The following is a 25246-nucleotide window of genomic DNA, read 5'->3' as shown; positions in this document are numbered from 1 at the left end:
TTATACTCCTCCCTTCCTCTCTCTGACCCACTCTCCAGAGTGCACATCCCAAACCCCACGTCTGCCAAGTTCATGCTCCCTTGCCTTCAATGGCTCCCCTTTGTTGAAAAAAAAATGTAAACACTTAAATGTGGCTGACAGGCCTCCTGATGTGGCCTCTGCCTACCTCTCTGGTCATGCATTCCACCCTTTTCCTCCTGAAACTCGGCACTCATAAAACAGGCTAAGTTCTAGCGCATGCTGTGCAGTTCTTCAGTCCTCCCTCATCACGCTCACTCATGGATCTGCCCAGAATGACTGCCCACTCTCCCACAGACCTCTACCTCTGCCTTTTTCCTGGCTAATTCCTACCTATCTTAAACTTTCTGTTCAGGCTTTACCTCCTCCAAGGAGCCTTCCCTGACTGCCATTCCCCCAGGTTCTGGAGCTCTGAAGTGGGACTGCCTGGGTCCAGTTTCTGACTGCCTATCACTGACGCTGGAATTTTAGACACTTTTCCTTTCACCTCGGGCTTCAACTTATATGCAAAATGGGAATATTCACGGTACCTTTGTCTTAGGGGTGTCCTGGGGATTAATACCCAGAAAGCGTTTAGAACGAACAGTGCTTGGCACTTGGGAGACCCTGAGTAAATGTTAGTGTTCATAATCTTTGTAGCAGTCATCAACTGGAATGCAAGTGTCCACTTGGGCCATTGAGTTCCTTGAAGACCGTAAGCTTAGAACATTCCTTTTTGTATCCTAGGACCCTGCCCAGAATAGAATAATTGAGTATCCTTGGAATGCTTACGGAAATGACTTTGATTTAAAGAACACCATGATGTGCTCAGACCACCAGCCCCTCTGAGGATACCCAGTGTCAGAGCCCTGCCAGCAGTAGGCCACTGACAGGGGGATCTCTGTTGGATGGGTGACTCCCTGTCCAGAAGAGGCAGGCCCAGGGCAGGGAGGGCGGGGCTTCTTGTGTAGAACTGGGTCAGGGATGGGAGGTGAGCTGGGAAAACTCTGCTTTAGTCTCATTCCTTGCAGAAATGGCCAAGGAGGGAAACCCTCACAGCTGCGAGGGCCTTATGGGGCCCAGGAGGCAGAGGGTGGGACGTCCTGACTTCCAGAGAGCAGGCTGAGGGGCTTCCTTCTCACACAGGGTCTGTTATGATTGAGTGGGGGCTACAACAATCTTGACTCTGCTCTTCTTTCAGGCACCCCTGTCAGTGCTGGCACATGCTCCTTAGGTCTAGGTGAGGCTGGAAAGTAACGTGCTTGTCAGGGAGGTGCTTGCTAAAGCCATAGTTAGTCACCTCCTTCCCTGCCCCTTTCAGGAGGGGCTTTTCTCAGAATTTATAGCTTTGATGCTTTTAGATCACTTGAATATTTTTATTTTGTACAAACAATAAAAATCACGAATCCGTTCATATTTCTTTTGACTGCCAAAGATTGTTTGGAGCCTAATGTCTCAGTGTAACTATGTAGGGCACAATGACCTCCGTGCCTGCGTTCTAATTGCACTTTACCGGTTTCCACCTTCCCTTCTAATTTGTATTTTACAGGGTTCTAACTTTTATTTATATTTTATGCTTTTGAAATGCATCCTTGCATGCTTCAGTTCCTTTAGGCAAATAAATAACAAAGCAACCAACCAACCCACAAACAAGTGCAATATAACAACTTCCTCCAGATAGACCTTGCACACAGGCCTACTTTGTATAGTGGACTGATTACACACAGAGCCTGATCTAGGAGGTTCGGGAGCTGGCAGCAGAAGTCCACTGTGGCAGTCATGGTCACTAATCTCCCCCCATGGCAGCACCTTTGCCATGGAGCCATTTCTGTGCAACATTAGAAGAAACTCTATTTCCTGATGCGTGCTGGCATGGGGCAGGCTCAGCCTCGTAAATCAACGTCTTATTGAGGGTAACGCCAGCTACTTCCTTACCTTTATTCCTTGGCCAAGGCTTTCCAAGGAATTAATATCCAGCCCTTCCTTGCAGGCCTGCAGGCAGGATATCACCTTCTGGCTTTCCATTTTTCCAGGGCGGATGGTGAGACTGGCCAGGCTACCATGGAAGAATTGAGCAAACCGAGGTTTGGTGACTTCTCCTCCTGAAAGAGAAAGCAGCATGGTCATTTGTCCTGTAGAGCCTGGGTAGGAAACACCACCTCAAGGCACCATCTGGCCATGGAGCCAAAGACATCTTGACTGGGTGTCTCCTGATCCTGAGCTTTTCCTTCTGGCCGATGAGCACAGGAGATAGAACCTCATCAAGGGATATTATGTGCTGCTAACACCCTGGAACTCCCTGGATACACCAGATTGAGGAATCATAGCATTTCTGAATTTTAAGTTACTTTCAGGGGCATACGTCTTAGGAGACAGGAGGAGTCTGCAGAGTAAACACAGGAGGCAGAAAGCAGCTATCATTGATTAAAGGCCTGCTGTGTGCTAGTCCCTCCGCCAGGGACTTCATTTGAATGAGCCTACACGGAAGGTATTATTGCTTCCAATCCACAGGTGAAGACCCCTGAGACTCAGAATGGTTAAGGTACTTGCCCCAGGACACTTAGCTAAACACTGAAGCTGGTGCTCTAGTCCTGGTCTGTCTGACTCCAAAGCTGGCATTTGCTTCCCTACATTCCACTGAGAGCTTGGCATGTAATGGAGGAATCCTAGAAACACTGCATTTACCAGCTCTGGCTTTCTCTCAATGTGTTGATTTCACACCTGCTCAAATTCAAAGCCTTTGGCATGAAAAGATTTTCCTGATTCTGTTTCTATCTTTGACTTTCCTCTAATCACCTGCTTCCCATCTTCTACCATTCTCTCTACTGGCTGTGCTGAGTCCCATGGGAGATTGGGTCCACTCTTACCCATGTGCAAGTGTTCAAAGTGCTCATGTCGCAAAGCCAGCCTGAAAGCCACTCCCTCCCCCTTTGTCCCTCATTTTCCGAATCAGGCCTTCTCTGAGGTCCATTTGAAGCCTTGCCTCCTCCAGGGGCCTTCCCCACTGACTTCCCTGAGCACAGGCCCCTTCCATCTCTGAGCAATGTGGATCTGGTACTACTGTGTGTGCAGAGACGAAGCAGAATGCATGGGAAAGGTGGGCCTGGATGGAACTCCAGTTTTTCTAGTTCCCCAGGAAGGTTTCACAAGCTCTCTGGGCCTCTGTTTGCTCATAGGACAAGCTCCTGGGCTTTGCCTCCAGGTTCTCCTGGGCTATCTCCGCAGCTCCTGCAGCTTCCCCAGAGCCTGGCTGCTGCAGTGCATGGCCAGCGGGCTCCCCAGAAGGCTGTGCTGCCAGGGGTTTGGTAGCAGAATGTGCTCAGCAAGATGCCTCCCTGTGAATGGCATTCCAGCTCCCTGGAGGGCGGATTTCCAACCAGACACCACAAGGACTTCTCTGCTATTCTGTGAGCCACGCTGTGCCAGCAAAGTCTGCACCGCAGCTTGGAGCAGACAGGCTCTCCCTTGGGTTCTGTATCTCAGCCCTGGGGTAGTGGACACCTCTTATACACACTATTCCTATGTTCTTTAGAGTTCTCTTTACTTCTTACTAACCCTTTGTTACTCCAGTCTCCTGTTATAGTTAATAATTGTTTACATTTTTCTTTTGAAATTACTGTATGGTTTCTCTCTCCTGCTTAGATCCAGACGGATTCACCTTCCATGTTTGTCACATACCTTTGCTTACACCTGTTCCTCCTCATACTGAGACACTGCCCCCAAATTGCTCAGAATAGGCAAATATCACAGTTTGAGGACCCTTAAGCCCCTGTCCCCTGCCGCTCACAGAAACCCTCCCTAAGCCCCTGCCCACCAGGCCTACTAATCGCCCTGAGCCTCGGGGCACTGATGGTCCATTTTAATGTGCCCCTCGCCACCTGGCGTTGTTAGCTAATGGTTTACATGTGTGTGTTTTATGTCCTCAATAGCCTTAAATGGTGGTTCTCAGCCTTAACTACACAGTTTAATCATCTGGAGATCTTTAAAAAGACAAAATGAGCCCGGCGCTGCGTCTTACCCCCTGGGATTCTGACCTAATTGGTATGGTGAGTTTTAAAAGCTGCTCGGGTGAATCAAATGTGAAGTCAAGGTTAAGAACCAGCAGCTTCTTACGCTTGGGCCTCTTGCACTCTCTCTTGTGATCTCTCTCCTTCGTGCCGCCCGCAGGCTTACTCTTGCCCCTCTGTGCACACTGCTGTAATTTATTGGTTTGAGTTTCTCTTTCGTGGATGGCAGGGATCACTCATGCATTATTCATTTTAAGGAAGACAAGCCTGAGTGCTGCAACAGGCACTTCGCCTAAGTCAGCTCATTTATTCCTCTCAACGACACTGGGCCTCCTGTTGTCCCCCGGCATCCTGCACCCTGCCTGGCACACAGCAGACATTTTATAATTGCTTGCTGAATTGAAGGGGATGGAGTTGAATACCAGCAGGGGGTGGGAATTGTGGTTGTCTTTCCAATATCCATCTTACTCCTTCCCTCTTGCAAAGGCAGCCCCGAGGTTTGGGGGGTTGACTCCAGCTCCAGGATGAACGCTCCTTAATTTAAGCTAATTAGGTTATCCCACCTCTATCGCACCAGTGACTGATTCAGGTGTGGACCTGGGAACCAGGATGAAGCCAATCTGCACCTGGCACTCAGTACACCATAGAGATTGGTCTAGGAATAATTATGAAACTAAATTTAAGCCAGTATCATAAGAGGAGAAGTTGACTGCAAGCTTCTGCAAAAAAAAAAAACAGCTTCCAATTTTTCTCTTCCAAAAGTTTTTGGAACCAACTCTTGCTCTCTTTCCCTGGCGACGGTTGTGTGAAGAGGGAAGGCCGGCTGCTGCAGCCGTCTTGCCAGCAGACTGGGGACAACACAGGCACTGCACGGACGAGGGCAGCACCAGGAGAGTCCCGGCAGGGCTGAGCAGAGCCCTGAGTGGAGCCCTCCCTGCTCTGCCTCATGACATCCTCAGCTAGAGGAGCCGCTTGTCTATCTGCACAGCTTGAGCCATTTTGACCCACAATATTGTTACTTGCCACCCAAGACTTTGGAAATGAAAAGCAAAGTTTCTTTTGAAGTACTCAGTTCACGGGAAACTCTAAACAGATTTGGCCTTGAGGAATGACCTCAGATGGCCCATGGCTATTGGGGAGCTAACTAGAGCCTTCTAATCTAGATCTTCAAAGCCCCCATGGATAAAGTGCTCCTCTAATCCATTAGCATGTTCCTGCCCTAACAAAGGGGCATCTCTGTTGACTGCAAAGGAGGAGGATGTGAGCCTGGGTCTGAATAGCAGAGCTGCTACTCTCCCTGGCATCCAGTTGGTCATCTCTTTCCTACCTCTTCCCCTCCTTGGAGCAGCAGTTCCAACAATAGCAATCATTTACTGGACATGAAATAGGTCCCCAACACCGTGTGACATCCTCAACATACATCATCTCCTTGAGTCTTCATAAAATCTCTGGGAGGTAGATCTTCTATAGTTGCAGATGAGTAAACTTAGGCTTAGAAAGGGGAAGTGAGTGGCCTAAGGCCACACCAGTAGAAAGTGGTAAAATGTGTCTCTACGGTGCGTACATCTATCCATACACAGGACAAGCTGGGGTGTCCTGGTGGTGCCGGTCAGCCTGGTCCAGAGTGAGGCTGAGAGCAAGCTCACTGGGATCCGTCCTCCGGCTCTCCTCAACTGCTCACTTGGCAGCTTTAGTCTCAAAGACCAAACCTGGGGACTCTCTTGGATGCAAAGACATTTTCCTACGTGCTATTTTCCTCAGCAAAATACACTCATGTTCTATGTTTTTGACTCAAGAATTCCAGATCTGTGATATACTATATTTATTAGTGATGAGGCGCCAGGAAATTGATTCAATTAGCATTTTGCAATAGGAGGCCAACATAATATTTGAAATGTATTTACACTCAGGGACAGTTGTGATATAGGATTTAAAAAAATAATAGATGCATTGGAAATCTCTTTCTTTTTAATATCCAGGCTGTCTGCATGAACCACACAGCTCCTGTTAGCATTTGGAAATAAACATGTTTGTGAATCATTTTAAGAAACAAAATAACCTGATTTTGTCCATAAAGAACTGTCTTTAAATGTGTGCAAACATGATTTTGGATTTCTATGTTTAAAGCAGTTGCTATGTGCTTAGCCTTCTGTTAGATTCAGTTAATTTAAGATAGGGACCGTGCTCTTCAGAAACTTAAATTTAGTTGGAGAATAAAGTATAGACACTGTGAAAATAAAATAAAAATATAAGAGTAAATTGTCAGTATAACAGATGTTCTAAGGTGGTACATGATTAATTTCCAAACAGGTGATGTAGACAATGTGTCCAACAGGTATGAGGAAAAAATAACTGTCATTTATTAGGTCCTTGAAACATGGCAGGCTCTTTCATATACTGTTTTATTTAATCCTTAAGAGAGGGATGGTGTTTTTGAAGTCTTAGCCTCTGTTTTTTTTTTTTTCCCCTAGTATTTCTCCCATATTAATGCTATTGGCTTTGAGCTCATTGCCACAGGGAGAGGCGTGGCGGGGAGAGGGGTAGAAAGAGCCTGGAGCTAAGTCTCTGCCTTCGTGTGGCTTCCAGAAACCTAAACTTTGAGGAGGGTGGGGAAGATCTGGGTATGGATCAACCTTTGGGAGAAAATAGAGGAAGAGAATATGGCTTCCCCCCAGAGTTAGAAATGATATTCCAGATGTGGGGGTGGGGGAGGAGGTGGAGGGAGATAAGACATCAGAGGTGCAGAGTGAAGGCACCAGAAGCCTGCTTCCCGGGCTGAGCCCTGGCAGGGGTGTGTGATGCCAACAGAGGATGTTAAACCGGTGCAGCTGGGCAGAGAAAGCATGAGAAGTGGCGGAGATATTTGTCTGCCCCTAAGTAAGGCCAGGCAATACCAAGACAGCTGCCAGCTCTGAAGGACCATCAGTGACTGAGGATCAGAATAGGTGAGCACCATTTCAGTGGACACCTACCTGGAAAGGTGCCTGGAGGCCCCCACCAACACTCTCGCATGCTAAGGAAATGGGAGAATTGTAACTTAGCAGAGGTTAAATCTCCTCCACTCAGGTGGAAAGGGGGCTTGAAATGAAACAAGGATGGATGTGAAAAATTTTTTTTCTTTGTGAATGGAGATTCTTACCTGCTACACTTACAATTCCTTTTACAGAAGAGGATTTCAAAGTCAGATAACTTGACCAAAGCCACATACCCAGAAATTAGTGGAACCGGGATTCAAGCTCAGGTCTAGCTTGCTCCCAGCCTTTGCCCTGCACGCCAGACACAGAGATGTGGCTGGAGAGGTTCAAGGGGCTTTCTTGGAGGGGTGGGTTGGGACTGACTCAGTGTGAGAGCATGGAAGGAATGCTTAATTATACTGGGATCTGTGGACGTGGAATGGCTTCAGCAGCAACTCTCAGTGACTGGTGTCAAGTGTGCTGGAAAACAGAGTTGTCTAAAATTCAGTTGCGTTTGGCAAACATAATTTAATGAAGCCTGTCTTATTGTGAGTCAGAGTTTGCATTGGGAATGGAGAGCTGCATCTACAGCCCCCAGCTCCCCACATCCGAGAGGTGGGGCTCACTCACCATAAACACAGCTCGAATCAGCAATGTCCACTTTCCTCTAAGTGTATTTTGAGGTTAAAGATCTATGTAGTGTGAATGTACTAAGGCCCCTCTCTGTGCAGAGTGTGTTCAGGATGCTGTTGGTCTTTCCTGCTGTCATTCCCACAGCTATTTAGTCTGAGAAGCACATGGAGAGGCGTGGGAGCTGATACCCTCTTGCTTGAGTTGGATGCTGCTCTGCACATGGCTGGTTCTTGGGGACGCCCCTCGATGAACACAATTTCACAGATGCTCAGATTATCAGTTTGGAGCAATGCAAATGATGAGACCATCTGAAATCTCGCTTTCTCTCATTTCCTCATTTCAGTGATGGAGACATTCATGGAGCGCAAAGACTAAGTGAAGTGTGTAATGGACCAGCATAAGCTGCAGCTTTAAAACTCTGTCCACACCATCCCAGAGGATGTTCATGTAGCTTTAGGCTGCAGGCGACTGGTGGAGACAGATGACCTGTCGTCATGGCTGGCCATCACACTCTCAGCAGGCTTTCTCAACCCTTTCGTTTCTATGACTCCATCTCTCCAGCCCTTCCAGCAAATATTTATATGACATTACGGTGAGCAAAACATACAACTTAGGGATCACTCCAAATGTCAGCTCTCTGGGGGTGGGGACCTAAATTCATGGAGTGGGAAAGGCCCTCGTATGTAACCCAGAATATCATCTTTAACTTCCAGATGAACTGAGGGCCTGAGAGAGGAAGATGCTCGGCTGTGGTGCTCCAGCAGCACACTCGAGGGTGAGGGCTCTGGTGGCACAGACCTGCATCCAAGTCCAGGCTCTATGTGACCTGCAGCAAGGTGCTTATCTTCTCTGAGTACCAGTTTCCTCATTAGCAAACTAGGGATCGTGCTTATGCCATTGGGTTTTTGTGAGGACAAAAGGACGGCATGTGTAACTCAGCACTGTGCCTGGCGCACACCAACAACTCAGACATGGCAGCTAGTCATGGTGTAGCAAGGTGCCGAGGAACCCCGGAATGAGATGCGTCAGTTGAGTTTTCTCCATCCCTCTTTTCAGTGGTCTTTTCCTCCCTCCTGCTGTCTGTCTCTCAGAGATGCTAAAATGATACTGTTTTTGCTTTTAGACCCTCATCACATTGTCGAATTTATATCTTCAAAGTATGATATAAAGTTGTAATTATAACTTAGTTACACTGTGTTTCCGGACATGAATCACTGAACGTTAAACCTGATTTCATCTGCATCTTCAAACCACATGCACCTCCCTATCAAACGGACTCTAAGGCCTAGAACAATCTTTTCTTGATTTTTAAGAGCCATCCTATTAGTCATCTCTGTGTTTATGTCAGACTGTGAGCCACACACCTTTGTCAAAACATCCTGAAAAATGGTACGCAATTCAACAAACATTAATTACCAACTTTCTGTAGATCCTGAAGTCAGGGAAGTCAGAGAAGCCGAGGATCTGTCAGAGCAGACAGCCCTTACCCCCTTAAAACTCTCGACCTAGTAGGGGACGGAGACCGGCATTAACAACTCCAGGGGAATGTTTTTCAAAGGATGCCCCAGGAACACTTTTTCACAGGGTAAGTTCCACGGTGAAATAAGATTGGGAAACACAGGGTAAGTAACGTTAAACAAATTGCTTTACTGGAGTGCTTTTGAAAGCTTTTAACAAGCTAAAGTGCATTGTGACTCTTTAATGTGATGGTATGGGGATGATTGATGCTGTGTTTCCCAAACTTGACCTTGGCCTCTTTGTGGAAGGAACATCCTGTGGGACTGGAACATTATGAAGAACTTCTTGGGAAATGCGACCTGAATGTAAGGCAGACTATGCTAGTACGTGCCTCTTTCTTCTAGCTGCAGAGACCTTAGGGATGCAGGATAATTTTAACACAGACTTTATTAAGAGAAATTTGTACTAAATTAGGCCAAGCTTATTAAGTGATGGCATATATTCCGAGTCTCCGTGCTAACGCTAGTGTCTGGCAGAAAAACGATCTGAAAATGTGCAATGGATCTCAGCACCACACGAGGCTCCAATTCCCCTGTACCTGAGGGTCCTATGCTACTGTTCACTGCAACTCCCAGGGGTTATTTCTGCCGTCTCATTCCTTTTTGACCATTCCTATTCTTTGCCTCGGCTCCTCCCAAAAGCCACAATAGGGGTTCTGTATCTGTCCCTTAACAGGCTCTAATTTTTAGGGACATCTTTTCTACCTCCTGTTGCCTTATTTGTTAAGTTGAGGGTGGGACTCAGCAAGACCAGGATCCAGTACCAAAAGCCTTCCTCATCCAAGACCAGGGGGATGTCACAGTCAGGAGTAGGCAAGGCTGGACCCTTTGGGAAGGCCAAGGTCCAGGACACTGGAGGAGAGTCCCCTGGCAGAGACAGGGGTGAGGCAACCGCTGGGGATGGAATCACAGGTTGCAAACCCTAAGAGGAGATCCGCCAAGAATAGATGGGGATCAGGTAAGGAGCAGAGTGGTGGCTTCTTGAGCTAGTACCTCGAACTGTGCTTCTCCAAACATCTTCAAAATAACTCCTGCCCAGATGGCTAATGTAAAATAGGTAAAACAGAGCTGCTCTGGTTGTAGCATGGGGAGAGGCGCCCTGGACCACCACATGCTGCAGTATCTCTGGGAACCCCGGGGCTCCTCATGGCACTAGGTCGGCACAACCAGCAGCCTTCCTGACTCATTTTCTTGCACAGCTGAGTTACGGTACCTGGGTGATTAGGCCCAGTGTAGACAGAGGCCCAGGGACGAAGCAGACGTTGAGTATACAATTTTTATTGTTTATGAGTGGAACTTGAATTTTTGTTCTTAGAAATGGATGAGTAGGAAATCTAAGGAAAAGGATAAATTAACTTAGTCTTTTAAATGATCTTCTCCCCTGTCGTGACCCACAGAGAAATAAGCAACCTGGTATTTGTCTAAAAACAACACAATCTGGGTCAGCACAGAGTGAGCTTGGCCAGGAGAGGGGGTCTGATTCCGTCCTGAGAGTGCTGTGACACCCCAAATGCAAAAATGACAGCAAGGTGGTGTGCATCAGCCATGGCCACACAGAGGAAGGTGAACTCTTTTGTGATGCAAGGCCCATCCTGACTGCAAAAGCTCTTCCTTACAATTAAGAGATGCCACATGCCTTAGGCCTTACTGGTAACATTTCTTTAGTGTACACGAAGTCTCATGTTTTTTAATTGCTGGAAAAAATACCAATGCAAATGAGGTTCCACTGATTACTTCGGCTTTCAAATTGGCTAACGGGACACAGTAGGCTAATTGGAGCTACAGAACACTTCCCAGCAACCATGCTGGAGCCAGTTGCCAGGAGATCCCAATGAGCAGCTGCTATCAACTCATTTGCTATTTCCATTGTTAAATCCTGATTGGAAATTTCACAAATCGGAACTAGTTCCCTTGCCAACCTCAAAAGCACCTGAACTGCCCCCTGCCAATTGCAAGCCCAAAGGCAATTAGAGGCTCACAGAGAGCTTATACTATGTATATAAGTGGAATTCAGAAGGTTTAGAAACATGCAGAGATAAGGGCTGCATTATAGGCTATTAATTTCACAGCACTCTTTCCTATTGAAAGATCTTTTGATGTGTCCATCCAAGACAAAAATGTGGCTTCAAGGAGGATGTAAGTTTTTATGGGAATCCAAGCTCCTTTACAAGGTAGTATGGTGTCTCAGGGTTTGGTCTCAACTCCTTTCTGCAGACTCTTCTCTACTCCTGGTCCATATACATTCCAGTGAAAGGGAACTGTGAACATACCTATGCCAGGCTTCCCTGCCACAATGTATGATGTTACTTTCCTTACCTTCCTAGTGAGCTCTTACACATTCTATAAAGCCCAACTTTAAAGATTTTAGGGATTTTTCCCTTTGCTGAAAATTCACCAGTGGGTTGTCATTTCTTTCAGGTAAAATACCCAAATCTTCTCTATGGCCCAAAAGACTGCATGATGAAGTTCCTGCCTGTAGCTCAAGCCCCATCTTCTACTACTTGTCTTATGACTATATTCCAGCTTCGTTGGCCTTCTTTCTGACCACCAATGGACCTGTAAGAGTGGGCTGTATGTGTGTGGGCAGGGTCTTGGTCTTGGGGAAGAGGAGAAAAGTCAGTGCATGCACAGAGCCCCAGGAAAGCCAGGATCACAGAAGCTTGAGCATGCCAAGGTCTTGCAGACTGTCTACAATGTTGGAGTTAGGTGAGAAAATCAGGGGAGGCCCTGGAGGAGGGGACAAGCAGATGTTCCTTTGTACAATCATTCAAGAAAAACATTGCAAGCTCACTTGATGTGCCCAGTATCTAGTCCTTCTAGGAACTCTGTGAGATAGGTATCACTCTTATTTTATAGATAAAAAAAAATGGAAGTTCAGGGAGGTTAAGGATCCTGCTGGGTCCACACAGCTAGTAAGTGGCAAGGCTGGGATTTGATTCCAACTAAATTTTTTTTTTTTTACTCCAAAGTCTAAACTCATTTTCATTGTTCCTTGGTGAGTCACTTAAGGTCGTATATGGTAAGAGATTAGTAAGGGGAATGCAGAATTTCTGTGCTTTTTTTTTTTTTTTTTACAGGGTTATCAAATGTCTTGGAAGATAAAGGGTTTATAGCATTTGTATTAATGACATCAGCTCCTGCCTTTTCCCAAACATAATTACATCAGCAAAATGGTCAACTAACAATGGACAGCAGTGAGCCCTGTGAAAAGAACGTAGGCATTGGAGGCTTGGGGTTGGGCATACGCAACTGAGTGACTTTGGGTAAACTACTTCACCTCTCAGAGCCTCTCTTTCCTTATCTACAAATTGTGACTAATAACACTTTCTCACAGGACTGTAAACACCCCCATGTGTGTAAAGGGCCTTCTTGCAATACTGGCTCTTTACGTTTCCAACAGGTCATGACATAAGGCACTTCTGCTCACATGTGGTTGGCCAAAGCAAGTCACATTACCACACTTAACTCCAAGGAAGAGCAGTTCTGGCATATATCTGGAAAGAGGACCAAAAATACTTGGAAAACACTCTATTCATCATTATTTATACCACATTCTTTTAAAATAAGTGTATACTTGGGTTTCATGTTTGAAACCATTTTTGTGGAATGACTTTCAAGTAAATTGTAATCAGACATAATAGTAGAGCTGCTATTTATGGAGTGACAATGCCCTCTAAAGATGTGGCCTAGGAGGTTACTGGGGAAGGGAATAACTCCCAGAGAATGGAGTCAAGGGCCACAAAGGATATTTACAACCTCCTTACATCCAGGACATCCAGATGTCCTTGCAACATCTCCCAAAGGGATTTCAGAATTGTTGTGGATCAAAGACTGCCTTATTTCTTTAATTCTACCTTTTTACTAGTGGAAAAGTTTTGTTTTATTGTTACATATTTTGGTTTTTATGTCTCCTTCCACTGTTGTACAGTGTATGTGTGTACACATGTGTGCATGCATCTTTGTGTGTTGGGGGAAAGGGCATGTGGTTGTGGTGGTGGCAGGTAACTTGCCCTATCAGTGGATAGGGCTCCAGATCAAGGTCTGCTGTACAGCCTCCTGTGCACCTCACCCTGATGAGGAGATCACCAGGAATCACTCTGAGAGCTTGGACATTGAGCCTGGAGCCAGCAACAAGCAGGACTTTGGGTTTGTCTCACTTGGGCAAGGGTGGGCATATTTTTCATGCGGCAAGGAGAATAAACAAATATCTTTTGACCAGGTGGGCAGACTGAGGTGTTCATCAATGTTGTTAATAAAATATATTCAGTTTTTCTTTTGGATATATTGTAGATTTCACTTTCCTCCCTGTTGGAGTTAGGCATGGCCATATGACTTGCTTTGGCCAATAAATTGCAAATAAAAATGATTGGTATGTCTTGTAGGTGGAAGCTTTAAGAGCTTGTGCACAATTTGCCATGTTTTCTTCTTCCTCTTACTAAGAACCCAGCAATGTGGCTGCTTTGTCTGCTTGGGTCTCAGACTGAGGATAAAGCAGGAAAGAGCCCCCATTGATTTGCAGTAAATATGAAGGGAGAATTATTTTAGCAACTGAGAGCTGGGGCTGCTTGTCATTGCAGCACAACTTACCCTATTCTAACTGATTCAAAGACATCATCTTAATTCTTTATAAAATCACTTTTTATTTTGTGGGACTGTTTCCCCACTCTGGAAAGTAGGCATGTAACTCAGCAGAAGTTGTTGTATCTGGCCCTGCAGAGATGGGGGCAGGTTTCCAGGCTCCAGATGTGGTCTCTGAGGTCCTCTAGGTAAGAATCATGGTAAGGTTTATGGTGGGGACATGATTAGGGCCCTCTTTTCTTATGGGCATTATCCAGGCTATGTTCCATAATATCCACAGGGTGGTTGTGGTGTCCAGTTGGGGCACTGAGCCACACCAGAGGGCCATCACTCTAGCACAGCTGTGTTCAGTGTTATTGATTCCTATGTAACTCTTGAATCAGTGCCTTGCTATACTAAATAGTCTCATAGAATGTTGCCAGGTGACATAGTCACCCTTTTCTGATATCCTGGGGAAGTCTGAAACTGAAGGAACTCTCATCACCAAGTTCTATTGAAACGTTTAATTAACATTTTACTATCATGTGACACATGTCAGACATCAAGTAGGTGGCTTCAGCCCTTCTCTTGCCTCTTTCATGCTTTATCTCCTTCCTGGGTTTTGAATCTCTAGTGCTCTGAGGCTACAACACGCACTTCTTTCCATCTTCTTTTGCATGGAGCTACTCAGAACTCACTCTTTGTCCAACCCAGAGGGGCTGATGTCTCTACTAGGGCAATCTTGAGTCAGTTGGTTTTCTGAAGGCACATTCTTACGCTATAGCTCATGTCTCCCCTCAGCTCCCCATGGTGAATGAATGGCCAAAGTCACAAATCTTGATGATTTTCACAGAATCCATCAATGCAAGGTTGTGTCATATCTCAAAGTAATAATTTGCTTATTTGGGGAGCATTTTCCTTCCCCTCTGCACTCTCACTGGTACTTCGAAGCACTTCTGGCCCTAAGGGGGCTGAAACAAAGACTCCAGCACACCTGAATGAGAGACAGAAAGCTTAGAGAGATGGGTTTCCTGCTTCCAAAGAGATTAGCCTGGGTTTGGAGATTAGGAGAGAGGCAGCAGCACAGGAAGTAAGGAGGGAATCAGAGACCTTTGAGTGGGAAGGCAACAAAGGGTTTCTGTTCTTAGAGACCAGGGAAGGGGCCAAAGGCTCAGCTGCCCTTGAGAGTGGCGTTCTGTAGCCTCATGACCTGTGGACTACCTGCCTTTCATAGCCTTGGGAACTTACAAGTTTCCTGAAGAGAGGGCTGGGGGCTTTAACAACTTGTGTGGGGATAAAGGGAGATCCTTGGTTGCTGACCAATCTAGCACTCATCAGACTCAACTGGCAATTTTTTTTTTTTTTTTTTTTTTGATACTGGGTCATACTCTGTTGCCCAGCCTGGAGTGTAGTAGCATGATCATAGCTTACTGCAGTCTTGAACTCCTGGGCTCAAGCAATCCTCCTGCTTCAGCCTTCAAAATAGCTATGACTGTTCATGTCTTTTGCCCACTTTTTAATGGAGGTGTTTGTTTTTTTCTTGCTGATGTGTTTGAGTTATTTGTAGATTCAGGATATCAGCCCTTTATCAGATGTATGGTTTGTGAATATTTTCTCCCATTCTGGAGGCTGTCTATTTGCTCTGTTGATTATTTCCTTAGATGTACAGAAGATTTTTAATTTAATAAAGTCCCATTTATTTATTTTTATTGTTATGGTAATTGGATTGTGGTCTTAGTCATAAATTCTTTGCAGAGGCTGATATCTAGAAAAGTTTCTCCTACATTTTCTTCTAGAATTTTTATAGTTTCATGCCTTACATTTAAGTCTATTATCCATCTTGAATTAATTTTTGTGAGTGGTGAGAGTCAGGAGTTCTGTTTCATTCTTCTGCATGTGACTATCCAATTTTCCCAGCACCATTTATTGAATAGGGCTTCTTTTTTTTTTTTTATGATAGTTAATTTTATTTGTTCAAGGGCTCAGATTGCAAGCATTAAATCAAGCATGGGCTTTGATTCTTTGAGCCCAAATTCACTTATTTAGGAAGACAAAAGCAAACTATGATCCGTGTACATGGATAAAAACTAAAGGCTCAGGGTTAATCACATTGCAGTTTTTGAATTTCTACAGCCTAGAGCTCAGTAGTTACAGGTCTTTCAGGTCCTTCTGGATGTCCCACAGGGTATCTGCATTTTTCTTGAGCTGAGCAACCTCATCATCCTTTAGCTTCTGGTTGATAACACTGGTTAATCCCTGAGCATTGAGGATACACGGGAGGCTCAGGAAGACTTCGTTCTCAATGCCATACATCCCCTTCACCATTGTTGATACTGGATGAATCCTGGATAGATTTTTCAGCATGGATTCAATAAGATCAGCTACACTTAATCCAATGGCCCAATTGGTATATCCTTTTAGCTTGATAACTTCATAGGCACTCTCAACCACCATCTTATGCACTTCTTTCCAATTTTCACTATCATTGTCTGTTCCCATTTCTGGATTCAATTCCTGGAGAGAAACACCTGCCACATTCACTCCACTCCACACAGCCACACTTGAGTCTCCGTGTTCTCCCAAAATCCATCCATGGCAGCTGCTGGGATGAATGCCAAGTTTTTCGGCCATGAGATAGCGAAATCTAGCAGAATCCAGATTACACCCACTTCCAATCACACGGTGCTTGGGCAATCCGCTTAGTTTCCAGGTAACATACGTAAGAATGTCCACTGGGTTGGAAACCACAATTATGATGCAATCAGGACTATACTTGACGATCTGAGGAATAATGAACTTGAAGACATTAACATTTCTCTGCACCAGATTGAGATGACTCTCCCCCTCTTGGACGCCTGCAGTTACCACCACAATCTTAGAATTGGCGGTCACAGAGTAATCTTTATCTGCCACAATTTTAGACGTCTGAAGAAATAAGCTCCCATGCTGCAGATCCATCATTTCCCCTTTAAGCTTATCTTCCAAAACATCCACAAGAGCAAGTTCATCAGCCAGAGACTTTCCCAGAATGCTGATAGCACACGCCATACCAACTTGTCCAACACCCACTACAGTGATCTTATTGTTTGGGACGGCTGCTTCTTCTTCTGCAACCGGTGCAATGAGTTTTTCCTTAAGAGTTGCCATTGTGCACAGGAGGGAGAAAGCTCTGGAGCCCGCTGTAATAGTTGTGTGAAGACAATGTCAGCTCTGAATAGGGCTTCTTTCCTAAGTGTATATTGTTGTCTGCTTTGTCAAAGATCAGTTGGTTTTACATAGATGGTTTTATATCTGGGTTTTCTGCTTTGTTCCATTGGTCTACATCTCTATTTTTGTGCCAATACCATGCTGTTTTGGTTACAATAGCCTTATGTTATAGTTTGAAGTCTGGTAATGTGATGCCTCCAGATTTGTTCTTTTTGTTTAAGATTGCTTTGGCTATTCAGGCTCTTTCCTGGTTCCAAACAAAGCATGGAATTATTTTTTGTAGATCTGTGAAATATGACATTGGTATTTTGATGGGGATTGGACTGAATCTGTAAATCACTTAGGGTAGTATGGACATTTTAACAATGTTGATTCTACCAGTCCATGAGCATAGAACAATGGCTGACAAATATATGAAAAAATCCTCAACATCACTAATTATCAGGGAAATGCAAATTAAAACCACAATGAGATATCACCTTAGTATTGTAAGAATGGCTTTTATTAAAAAGTGCAAAAACAATAGATACCGTCATGGATTCAGAGAGAAAGGAATGCTTATACACTGTTGGTGGAACTGCAAATTAGCATAACCTCTATGGAAAACACTATGGAGATTTCTCAAAGAACTAAAAATAGACCTACCATTCAATCTAGCAAGCCCACTACTGGGTTTCTACCCAAAGAAAAAGAAGTCATTTTATTAAAAAGACACCTGCACTCGAATGTTTATTGCAGCACAATTCACAATTGCAAAGATGTGGAATCAACCCAAGTGCCCATCAATTCATGAGTAGATTAGCAAAATGTGGCTTATGTATACTCAACCATAATAAAGGATGAATTAATGCCTTTTGCAGTGATTTGGAAGGAATTGGAGACCATTATCCTAAGCGAAGTATTTAAAGAATGGCAAAACAAACACCGCATGTACTTTGATAAACTGGAACAAACTGGTGGGTACACATGTGCACAGAGGGAAGTAAAAGTCGCTGGAAATCAAGCGGCTGGGGGAAGGGGATGGGCAAAAACCTACCTAACAGGTACAATGAACACTGTTTGGGTGATGGGCACATTTATAGTCCTGACTCAAGCCATGTAACAAAAACATATTTACCCTCTTAATATTTTGAAATTTTGTTAAAAAGGTAAAAGGAAAACAATAATAACAAATGGCTGGGACTATAGGCAGGCATCACCACACCTGGCTAATTTTTAAAATTTTGTAGAGACAGGGTCTTACTATGTTGCCCGGGCTGGACTTGAACTCCCAGCCTCAAGCAATTCTCCTTCCTCAGTCTTCCAAAGTGCTGGGATCACAGGCATGAGCCATTGCTCCCTGTCTCTAACTGGCAATTTTGATACAAGCTTCTACATTCAACTTTTTCTCTGTATCGCCCCAGTTTGGTTCTGGGTAAGATTTCAGAATAATAAAAGACATTAGCAATTCAGAGGTAGCCATGAAACTCATGTTGATCTAAAATCAAAATCTGTTCTCAAGCCAAGTGCTTATTATTACACAGGGTTAGTGTGTGGATTACTACTTATAAATCCTGTCTTATTAGTAAAAGATAGTAAATTTTTCTGGCTAATTCTCCACCACTTGCTTTTCCTTCCTCTCTATCAGTATCTCTCATCGACTGTTCACAAACAGGTTAGAGAGAAGGGTTCCAGTTAGGATTACCTTGCCAACAAGCGCCGACTGTAAGCTGCATGGCTATGTGAGATGGATGAATAGGCCAATCGTTGGTCACCAGGTATGGTTCATATGTTGCTCCATCCATGTATAAGGTAACCACAGGGAACTCCACATTGATGACATAGTAATGCCACTCTTTGTCACAAATCTAATAAAAAGGAAGAAGCAATACTTAAAATATGTAATGCAACATCAAACAGGCTTTTATTCTAATTATGAAAAGGGGAGAAGATATTTTTCAGTTAACAATTTTTATTGCAAAGAACTCAAGGAACATAATGGTTGACATACACTGAGGTTATAGAAGTTCATTGTCAAACATAGAGTGGCCAACCATGGGGAAGAGGAACACCCAGGAATCCAATCACCGGACAGACATTGACTACGGGCAAATTATTCAGCCCTACCTTTGTGCACCTGGGAAGACAGAGAAGAACTACAATGGGTCCTATTATTCTGGACTCAGTGCAGAGCACTTTCATACACATGTCCTCTCACAACCTTTTGCATCCAAGACTCCTGGTCTCAGGGCTGGAAACCAAAACCTAACGTTAATGGATTTATAGAGATGTTGGGGGGCTAGGGTGGAGTCACAATTCCTTACCTCAAGGAACTGAACTCACATGGAAAGATTCGAAATAAAAACCAAGACTGGCATGTCTTGGGAAGAAGACAGGAAGCAGGAAAGGTGGCAAGACTGGAGAAGGGTCCCGCCCTCCCTCTGATCCCTATGCAAGTGCCCTGGGAGTCAGTGAACTCTCTCCTTCACACCCCGTCTCCTTCCAATCCCTCTGCACCCTGTGGAGTCCACCTCTGAAAGGCCTCTCATCTGCATCCTCTTGTCTCCATCGACCCTGCCATCTGTGGCAGGGCAGACAGATGAGTTCTGCATGAAGGTGACCCCAAGGTGAGGGCATCAAAGCCCTCCCTACATCTCACTCTGGATTAAATGTGCTGTTTCTCATGAATAGATAACACCAACAGGGATGCTAAATGATCTTTCTCCTTTCATTTTGAAATAAGAATTTTTTCCTTAATGTTCTTTTTATATTGTCCTGTCTCATGTCTCAGAAAATTGCTCCTTTTGAAGCCCATTAGCCCGATAAAGCCTGATGAATATTTTAGGGGACTTTGGAAGGTAAGCAGGAGGGGTCCAGGCAGATCTTTCCAAAGTCCCATTACTCTCAGTGAGAGGCTCCGATCTAGTTTACACTCCCCTCCTGCTTGATGCCTGGACCAGACCCTGGGCTAGGTGCAGGGCTCTGGGGCTAGGCCTGTGACTGGGGTCAGGTGACCCCAGGGCGCAGGGGTAGTACAAAGGCAGACCTAAAGACAGAGTCCAGGGCTGATGGAGGAGAGGGGAACTATTTGAATGAAGCAGCCAATCCAAGGAGGCCAAAGCAGCCTGAACTTGGGGTTTGTGATCACGGATAGCCAGGCAGCAGAGGTAAAATGGAATGTGGTTCACATCCTGGGGATATTCCCAGAGGCATCTGGAAACTCTGGCCAGGCCCAGGGTGGGGAGGAAGTGGTGGCAGTGTGGGGACACTGACCACTCCCCACTGCCTGTGGAACACAGGCAGAGCACCGAGAGTCAACCAGGCAGTGCTCCGGGGCTCCCCCATCCTGGCCTCCACCACCACCCTCACAGCGCCCGTCCTCCCTGCATGACTGGCATGTTGAATCCTCAGGCTTCAGCTGACTCTACATCACTCCATGTCTGCTGAGGCTGGATGGAGAATAATCGTCTGGCTTTCTTTCATAACACTTAGCATTCTTGTAGGACCATCCAAAAAAATTCTAAGGAGTAAAATAATTCCATAACTCAACAGCAGCAGTAACCCTTCTCTACATGACAATTTTTTCCTAGGTGATTTCCCCAACTCTTCCGTAGTGTGCCCCATTGAGCAGCAGCGCTGTGATGCCCTGCGTAAAAACAGTGATCCTGTGCGCTGAGCTGAGCCTCATTTTTTTGTGGGGGATTTCCCACTTTCATTAGCATATCCAAGGCTCCCAGCAGCCTCAAATTGTAATAATGTTTCAACCTTACTGAAAAATGGAACTTTTCTATTTGTAGCATTCCTATAAACATCCTTGAAACAGCAGCTGGGGAAGATCTATTTGGATCACACTGTGTAACAATTTGAAAGTGTGCATGCTTCACTTAATAGCAGCATTTAAAAAATGTTTTCACAAATTTCATTTTCAATGGCTGTATAATACGGTTATACTATCATATACTTAAATATTTCCAGATATTAATTATGTACTAGCTATTATAAATGATGTTGTAATGAATTTATTGTGCATAAATAATTGTTTGCATATCTGATTATAACATTAGGAAAGATTTCCGGAAACAGAACTACCTGGTCAAAGGTTTGGGGGTATTTTTAAGGCTTTGGATACATAGCATACATTTTCTTTTCCTGAAAAAGTTTGTACCTATTTATAATCCTACCCTCAGAGAGCGAGGGTACTCATGCATTGTACCCTTGCTACGCTGAGTACTAAAAGATAAAAGTAAAATCCTGATAATTTGAAAGGAGATACATATTTTGTCACATTTTAATATGGCTTACACAAGACAGCAAGATTTGTCTTCTGCAAGATCAAAAGGGAGGGCATTCTGGGACTGGGGAATAGCCTGAGCCAAGAGTCAGAGGTAGGAATGGTTGGCAGCCGCCCCATTGAGCTGCTAACTGGGCATCTGAACAATCTTTTAGCTCATATTAGGCATATGCCTGCAGACTTCTCCCACGAAGTAATCTATGACAGCAGCTAAAGGAAATACCTAATTAGTGTTTCATAAATGTGGATCTGTGATCAGGAAGAGACCCACATTGACCCTCTGCTAGAACTGCAGGGACAAACTGTAATTGAAAAATGATCAAGCCAGGAGGAAGCAAAAATAAATGTGTCGATGCATAGTTCAACCAAGAAAGAAGGAAATTAGGCAAAGTGACCTTTCCTGGGGGAAGAGAAAAACTTTAACTCCTGACTGTTCGTGAATCACTGGTAAAACCTACTGGCCTCAAGCCTGTCTGATGCCATGGCTGAGAGAATGGCCAAGGCTTCACCTAGACCAGACACTTCCATCTCTGCCCACCTGCAAGTGTGTTCCCAAGGGGAAGAGCTGTAGCTGCTGCTTAGCTGATGAGTGAATCAGAGACCAGAAACCCAGGGACAGGTGATCAGGAAGGGTAGCAGGGACCCACCAAAGGAGATCTGAGTTAGAGGTAGACTGGCGTTCCAGGGAGACTCAGGGGGCAAGAAAGCCTCCCACAAGATGCGGAGGAGAAAATCAGGTGAGAGGTTCTCCGTGTAGCTGCTCACAGGATGATCCAAACATGCATATAAATTTCGTATTGGAAGTGTTTTTAGTAAATGTCCTCACCCAAGGAATGGAGAGATTCTTTCCAGCTTGGAGAAGGTGGAATTTAGGGTGGATGATTGAAGGACTGTTAATATTTCATTAGGAATAGATGATGAGTAATAAATTTCAAGCAAATGAAGCAGAAATCCCTTATTCCTTTATTTATTCATCTGTCTTTTCTATTGTCAAAGGTACTAGGTTTGGGGCATATGGAGATTCACGCATTCACTCCTGCATGGTTTACCAAATGCACATTCTACTTTGTGAACAAAAAAGAGCACCTGACTTTATGAAGCTTATAGTCTAGTCATGGATTGACAAAAAGGCTTATGACTGATTGGGATTCATGCCCAGCACAGATTTGTGCAAGGTGCCATGTCGACTGCATGGAGGAAGACGGGGTGTCTGATGTGCTGGCAGGATGGGAAGGGGCAAAGACACTGAGTTTGGAGGGGCCAAGCTGCGTTTGGGAAAGGGGAGGAGTGTGAGATCAGGCTGCAAGAGCAGATTTTGAACTGAGGACTGAGGCCTTGGATTGCTTTTATTCTGTAGGCAACAGGAGGTCTGGAGGTTTCAGGGTGGGAGGAGGGGATGGTAGTCATAACAACAATCTTGGAACGTGCTTTTCCACTTTGAAGCAGCTTTTCATAGTCCTCCTTATACTATTTAATCCTTGCTGCAAGCCTATGAAATAGGAGGGCCAATTCTATCCTAGGCACTATTGGAAAATAAAGAGAAAGAAATGACACGATTTCTTATCTCAAGGAACTCATGATCTTCTTGGGAGTTAGAGGCAACTAACACACACACCACTGTGGGCTTCCACACTTGGCCCCTGGTGTTTTCATTACACACACAACTCGGAGCTGAGCTGCACATATAGCCACATCAGGATCTTGAGCAGAGCCTTTTCCTCTGAGTGGTGGACTTGCACATTGGATTGTCTCCAAATGGCCCCACTCAGATTTCTACAGGCACTTCAAACTCGTTCTGTCTGAATTGAGCTCAACACCTCCCATGCTACAGCGTGACCTGCTCCCTCCCCTGTGATCCTTGTCTCAGTAAACACTCCTTCGTGCCATCTGTCATCCCGGCCAGAATACCGGGCTTTGGACTCTTTCCCTCCCTCCGGACACTTTACTGCCAGTTTCTGATGATGCTTATCCACTCTCTGCTCTGTACCCTCACTCCTCCTCAGCACTTACAGTGTATGCCAGAGAGGGGAAAGAGATGGATGGAAGGGAGACTGACTGAGAAAGTGTGTCCGAGACAGGCTTTTGCAAGGTGGAAAGGATGTGAGCAGGGGGAGAGGAATCTTTGTAGCAGGGGAGGGGGAGACAGCATTGGTGTGAGTGTGGCTGAATGGAGTGAGCAGCCTGCTAGTGACCAGCTGCCCTGGGGCTTGAGGTAGCCACAGAATGAGTGGGTTAGGGCAGCAAAAGGAGGGTGCAGGAGGGAGTTGGTGCAGGCCGAGTCTGTGGGTACTGGGTTGGGTATCATGCTGCTTCATGGATTTCTGGGGTATCATGTTCTGGACTTTGGGAAAACAACTGAAACTTTCTAATTCTTGGCCACCTCATCTGTGAAGTGGGGATAATAGTATCTATTCATGGCTTGCTGGACGAATTGAGCTAAGGCATACACAATGTTTAGCACATATATTCAGCCTGATCAGATAGGGGACCACTTTCCTTTTCCAAATATGTTGAAATGCTGGATACAATACAACAACAATAATAACAACAGACAAAAACAAAAATTAAAAAGCTAGAGAGACAACTCTTTAGGTATTATAAACAGCAAAGCTGCACCTGGGAGTTGAAACTGAGTGGCCAGTGAGAGGCTGTGGCCCACCCCATCAGCTAGAGTTTCACAGCTCACAAAGAGAGAAGAATGGAGACTGAAGTCCTCTGTGTGAGCGCGTGCGCACGCACACACACGCATACACAAACTCAAGCTGAGATGTCTGCATAAAGCCTGCAGCTGTGAGGGACTATCTGAAGCCCAGGTCCTGGAACAAACACTGCCACTGATCTAGGGGTGCAGAATGGAATCCAGCCAACTACTCTGGAACAAGTCCCCTCTGAGAATTTAGACCCCAGGCCTCCTCTGTGCATGGGCATCAAGTTCAAATGCACACAGCTCACACGGTATGAAAATTCTGAACTCAGAAAGTCACTTAAAAAACATCCAAGAAGTGTTTAAGGGCCTTAGCAGAGACAAACTCAAAACCTCTCAATAGAGATGTAGCCACAACTTAGGGCATATGCTAGACAATGCCCACTAGAGATGAACTCAGAGTAAAAAATTACAAAACAAAGAAGAAACAACCCTTCACCTGTTTAAGAAAAAGCAGCAGACACAACAAATGATCAAACTTGCATAACAGGAACCACAGGAGCAATTGGAAAGGGAATGGGGAAGGAGGTGTGAAAAGGAACAAAATAAAAATCCCAGAAGTTAAAGATATAGCTGTCGAAATAAAAATTAATCAATGAATAAGTTAAACATAGATGAGAAAGCTGACAACAGAATTAGTGAAAGGAAGATAGATGAGATTATTTAGCAAAATTAAAAATTTGATAAAGTTAAGAGATATGGATTCTATGGATGGTAGAATGAGAAATTCCAACAAACACCCTGACAGAGGGTATGTGGCCAGAGTGTGGCTGGGCTCTAGAGGACTGGTATGCTGCGTAAGGAGTGTGTTACTCTATTTTAGTGCCTTGCATTCTAGAAAGCCATTCTTTACTTCAACATTCTTTACTGAACATGTGCTCAGTTCAGATGACAATGGACAAGAGAGCTACATAACCCCCTGTTCCACAGGCCATATTTGAAGAGTAGTTCAAAACTCAACTTTATTTCATAGAATGGAGAGCTATTTACCAGAAGGATTGAAACCATGCAAATCACATTCTCGCTGCAAACTTGCAGGGCCCTTTGGCCTCAGGCCACTGTTTTGGAACATTTAGAAAGATCAGGTTTTGGTTAGCGCCAAGATCAACCTCATGCCAGGGGAAAGAGGCTACTCTTATTTGCAAATTTATTTAAAATCTTCCTAGGAGGTTGCCTGTCCTTTCGAGCTGGCAGGGAGAAGTACAGTATGTTTTCAGTGGAAGGTGATTATGACAGCTCAGAAAGCACCCACTGGGTCTCCTGTCAAAGAGCGACTGCTGACTCAGGGCAGCAGAGCACAGGCAGCAGGAAATGTGAAAGGTAGCCTGTCTCAAAGAGACCACCCCCATGTGAGATTTGGTTGAGCAACATTTGGGCAAATCCTCAAAACAATCCTGAAA

At 44.9% G+C, this 25246-nt stretch overlaps 2 protein-coding genes across 3 annotated transcripts in view; both read right to left on the bottom strand.

Annotated features, from left to right (window-relative positions):
- Positions 1-25246, bottom strand: part of CLSTN2 (calsyntenin 2) — a 593278-nt gene that overhangs the window by 15910 nt on the left and 552122 nt on the right. Inside the window, exons 9-10 of the mRNA XM_012664412.1 lie at positions 18557-18719; positions 1933-2099 (exon numbers count right to left, since the gene is read on the bottom strand). Coding sequence (XP_012519866.1) covers positions 1933-2099; positions 18557-18719 — 330 coding nt within the window. The remainder of the gene's footprint in view (positions 1-1932; positions 2100-18556; positions 18720-25246) is intronic.
- LOC105826436 (L-lactate dehydrogenase B chain) lies at positions 15606-16824 on the bottom strand. 2 transcript variants are annotated; one of them, XM_012664428.1, is made up of 2 exons: positions 16589-16824; positions 15606-16432 (listed from the first exon to the last, which is right to left on the bottom strand). In XM_012664428.1, exons 1-2 carry the CDS (start codon positions 16810-16812, stop codon positions 15814-15816), a joined length of 843 nt encoding a protein of 280 aa, XP_012519882.1. In that variant the 5' UTR covers positions 16813-16824; the 3' UTR covers positions 15606-15813. The 2 variants fall into 2 exon arrangements, with proteins under 2 accessions (XP_012519882.1, XP_012519877.1); XM_012664423.1 differs by having other exon boundaries at positions 15606-16824.

The sequence above is a fragment of the Propithecus coquereli genome, unplaced genomic scaffold (assembly GCF_000956105.1).
Source record: "Propithecus coquereli isolate 6110/MARCELLA unplaced genomic scaffold, Pcoq_1.0 Scaffold12, whole genome shotgun sequence".
Taxonomy (NCBI): domain Eukaryota; kingdom Metazoa; phylum Chordata; class Mammalia; order Primates; family Indriidae; genus Propithecus; species Propithecus coquereli.
The sequence above is the reverse complement of the archived record's forward strand: the minus strand, read 5'-3'. Positions and strand labels throughout refer to the sequence as shown.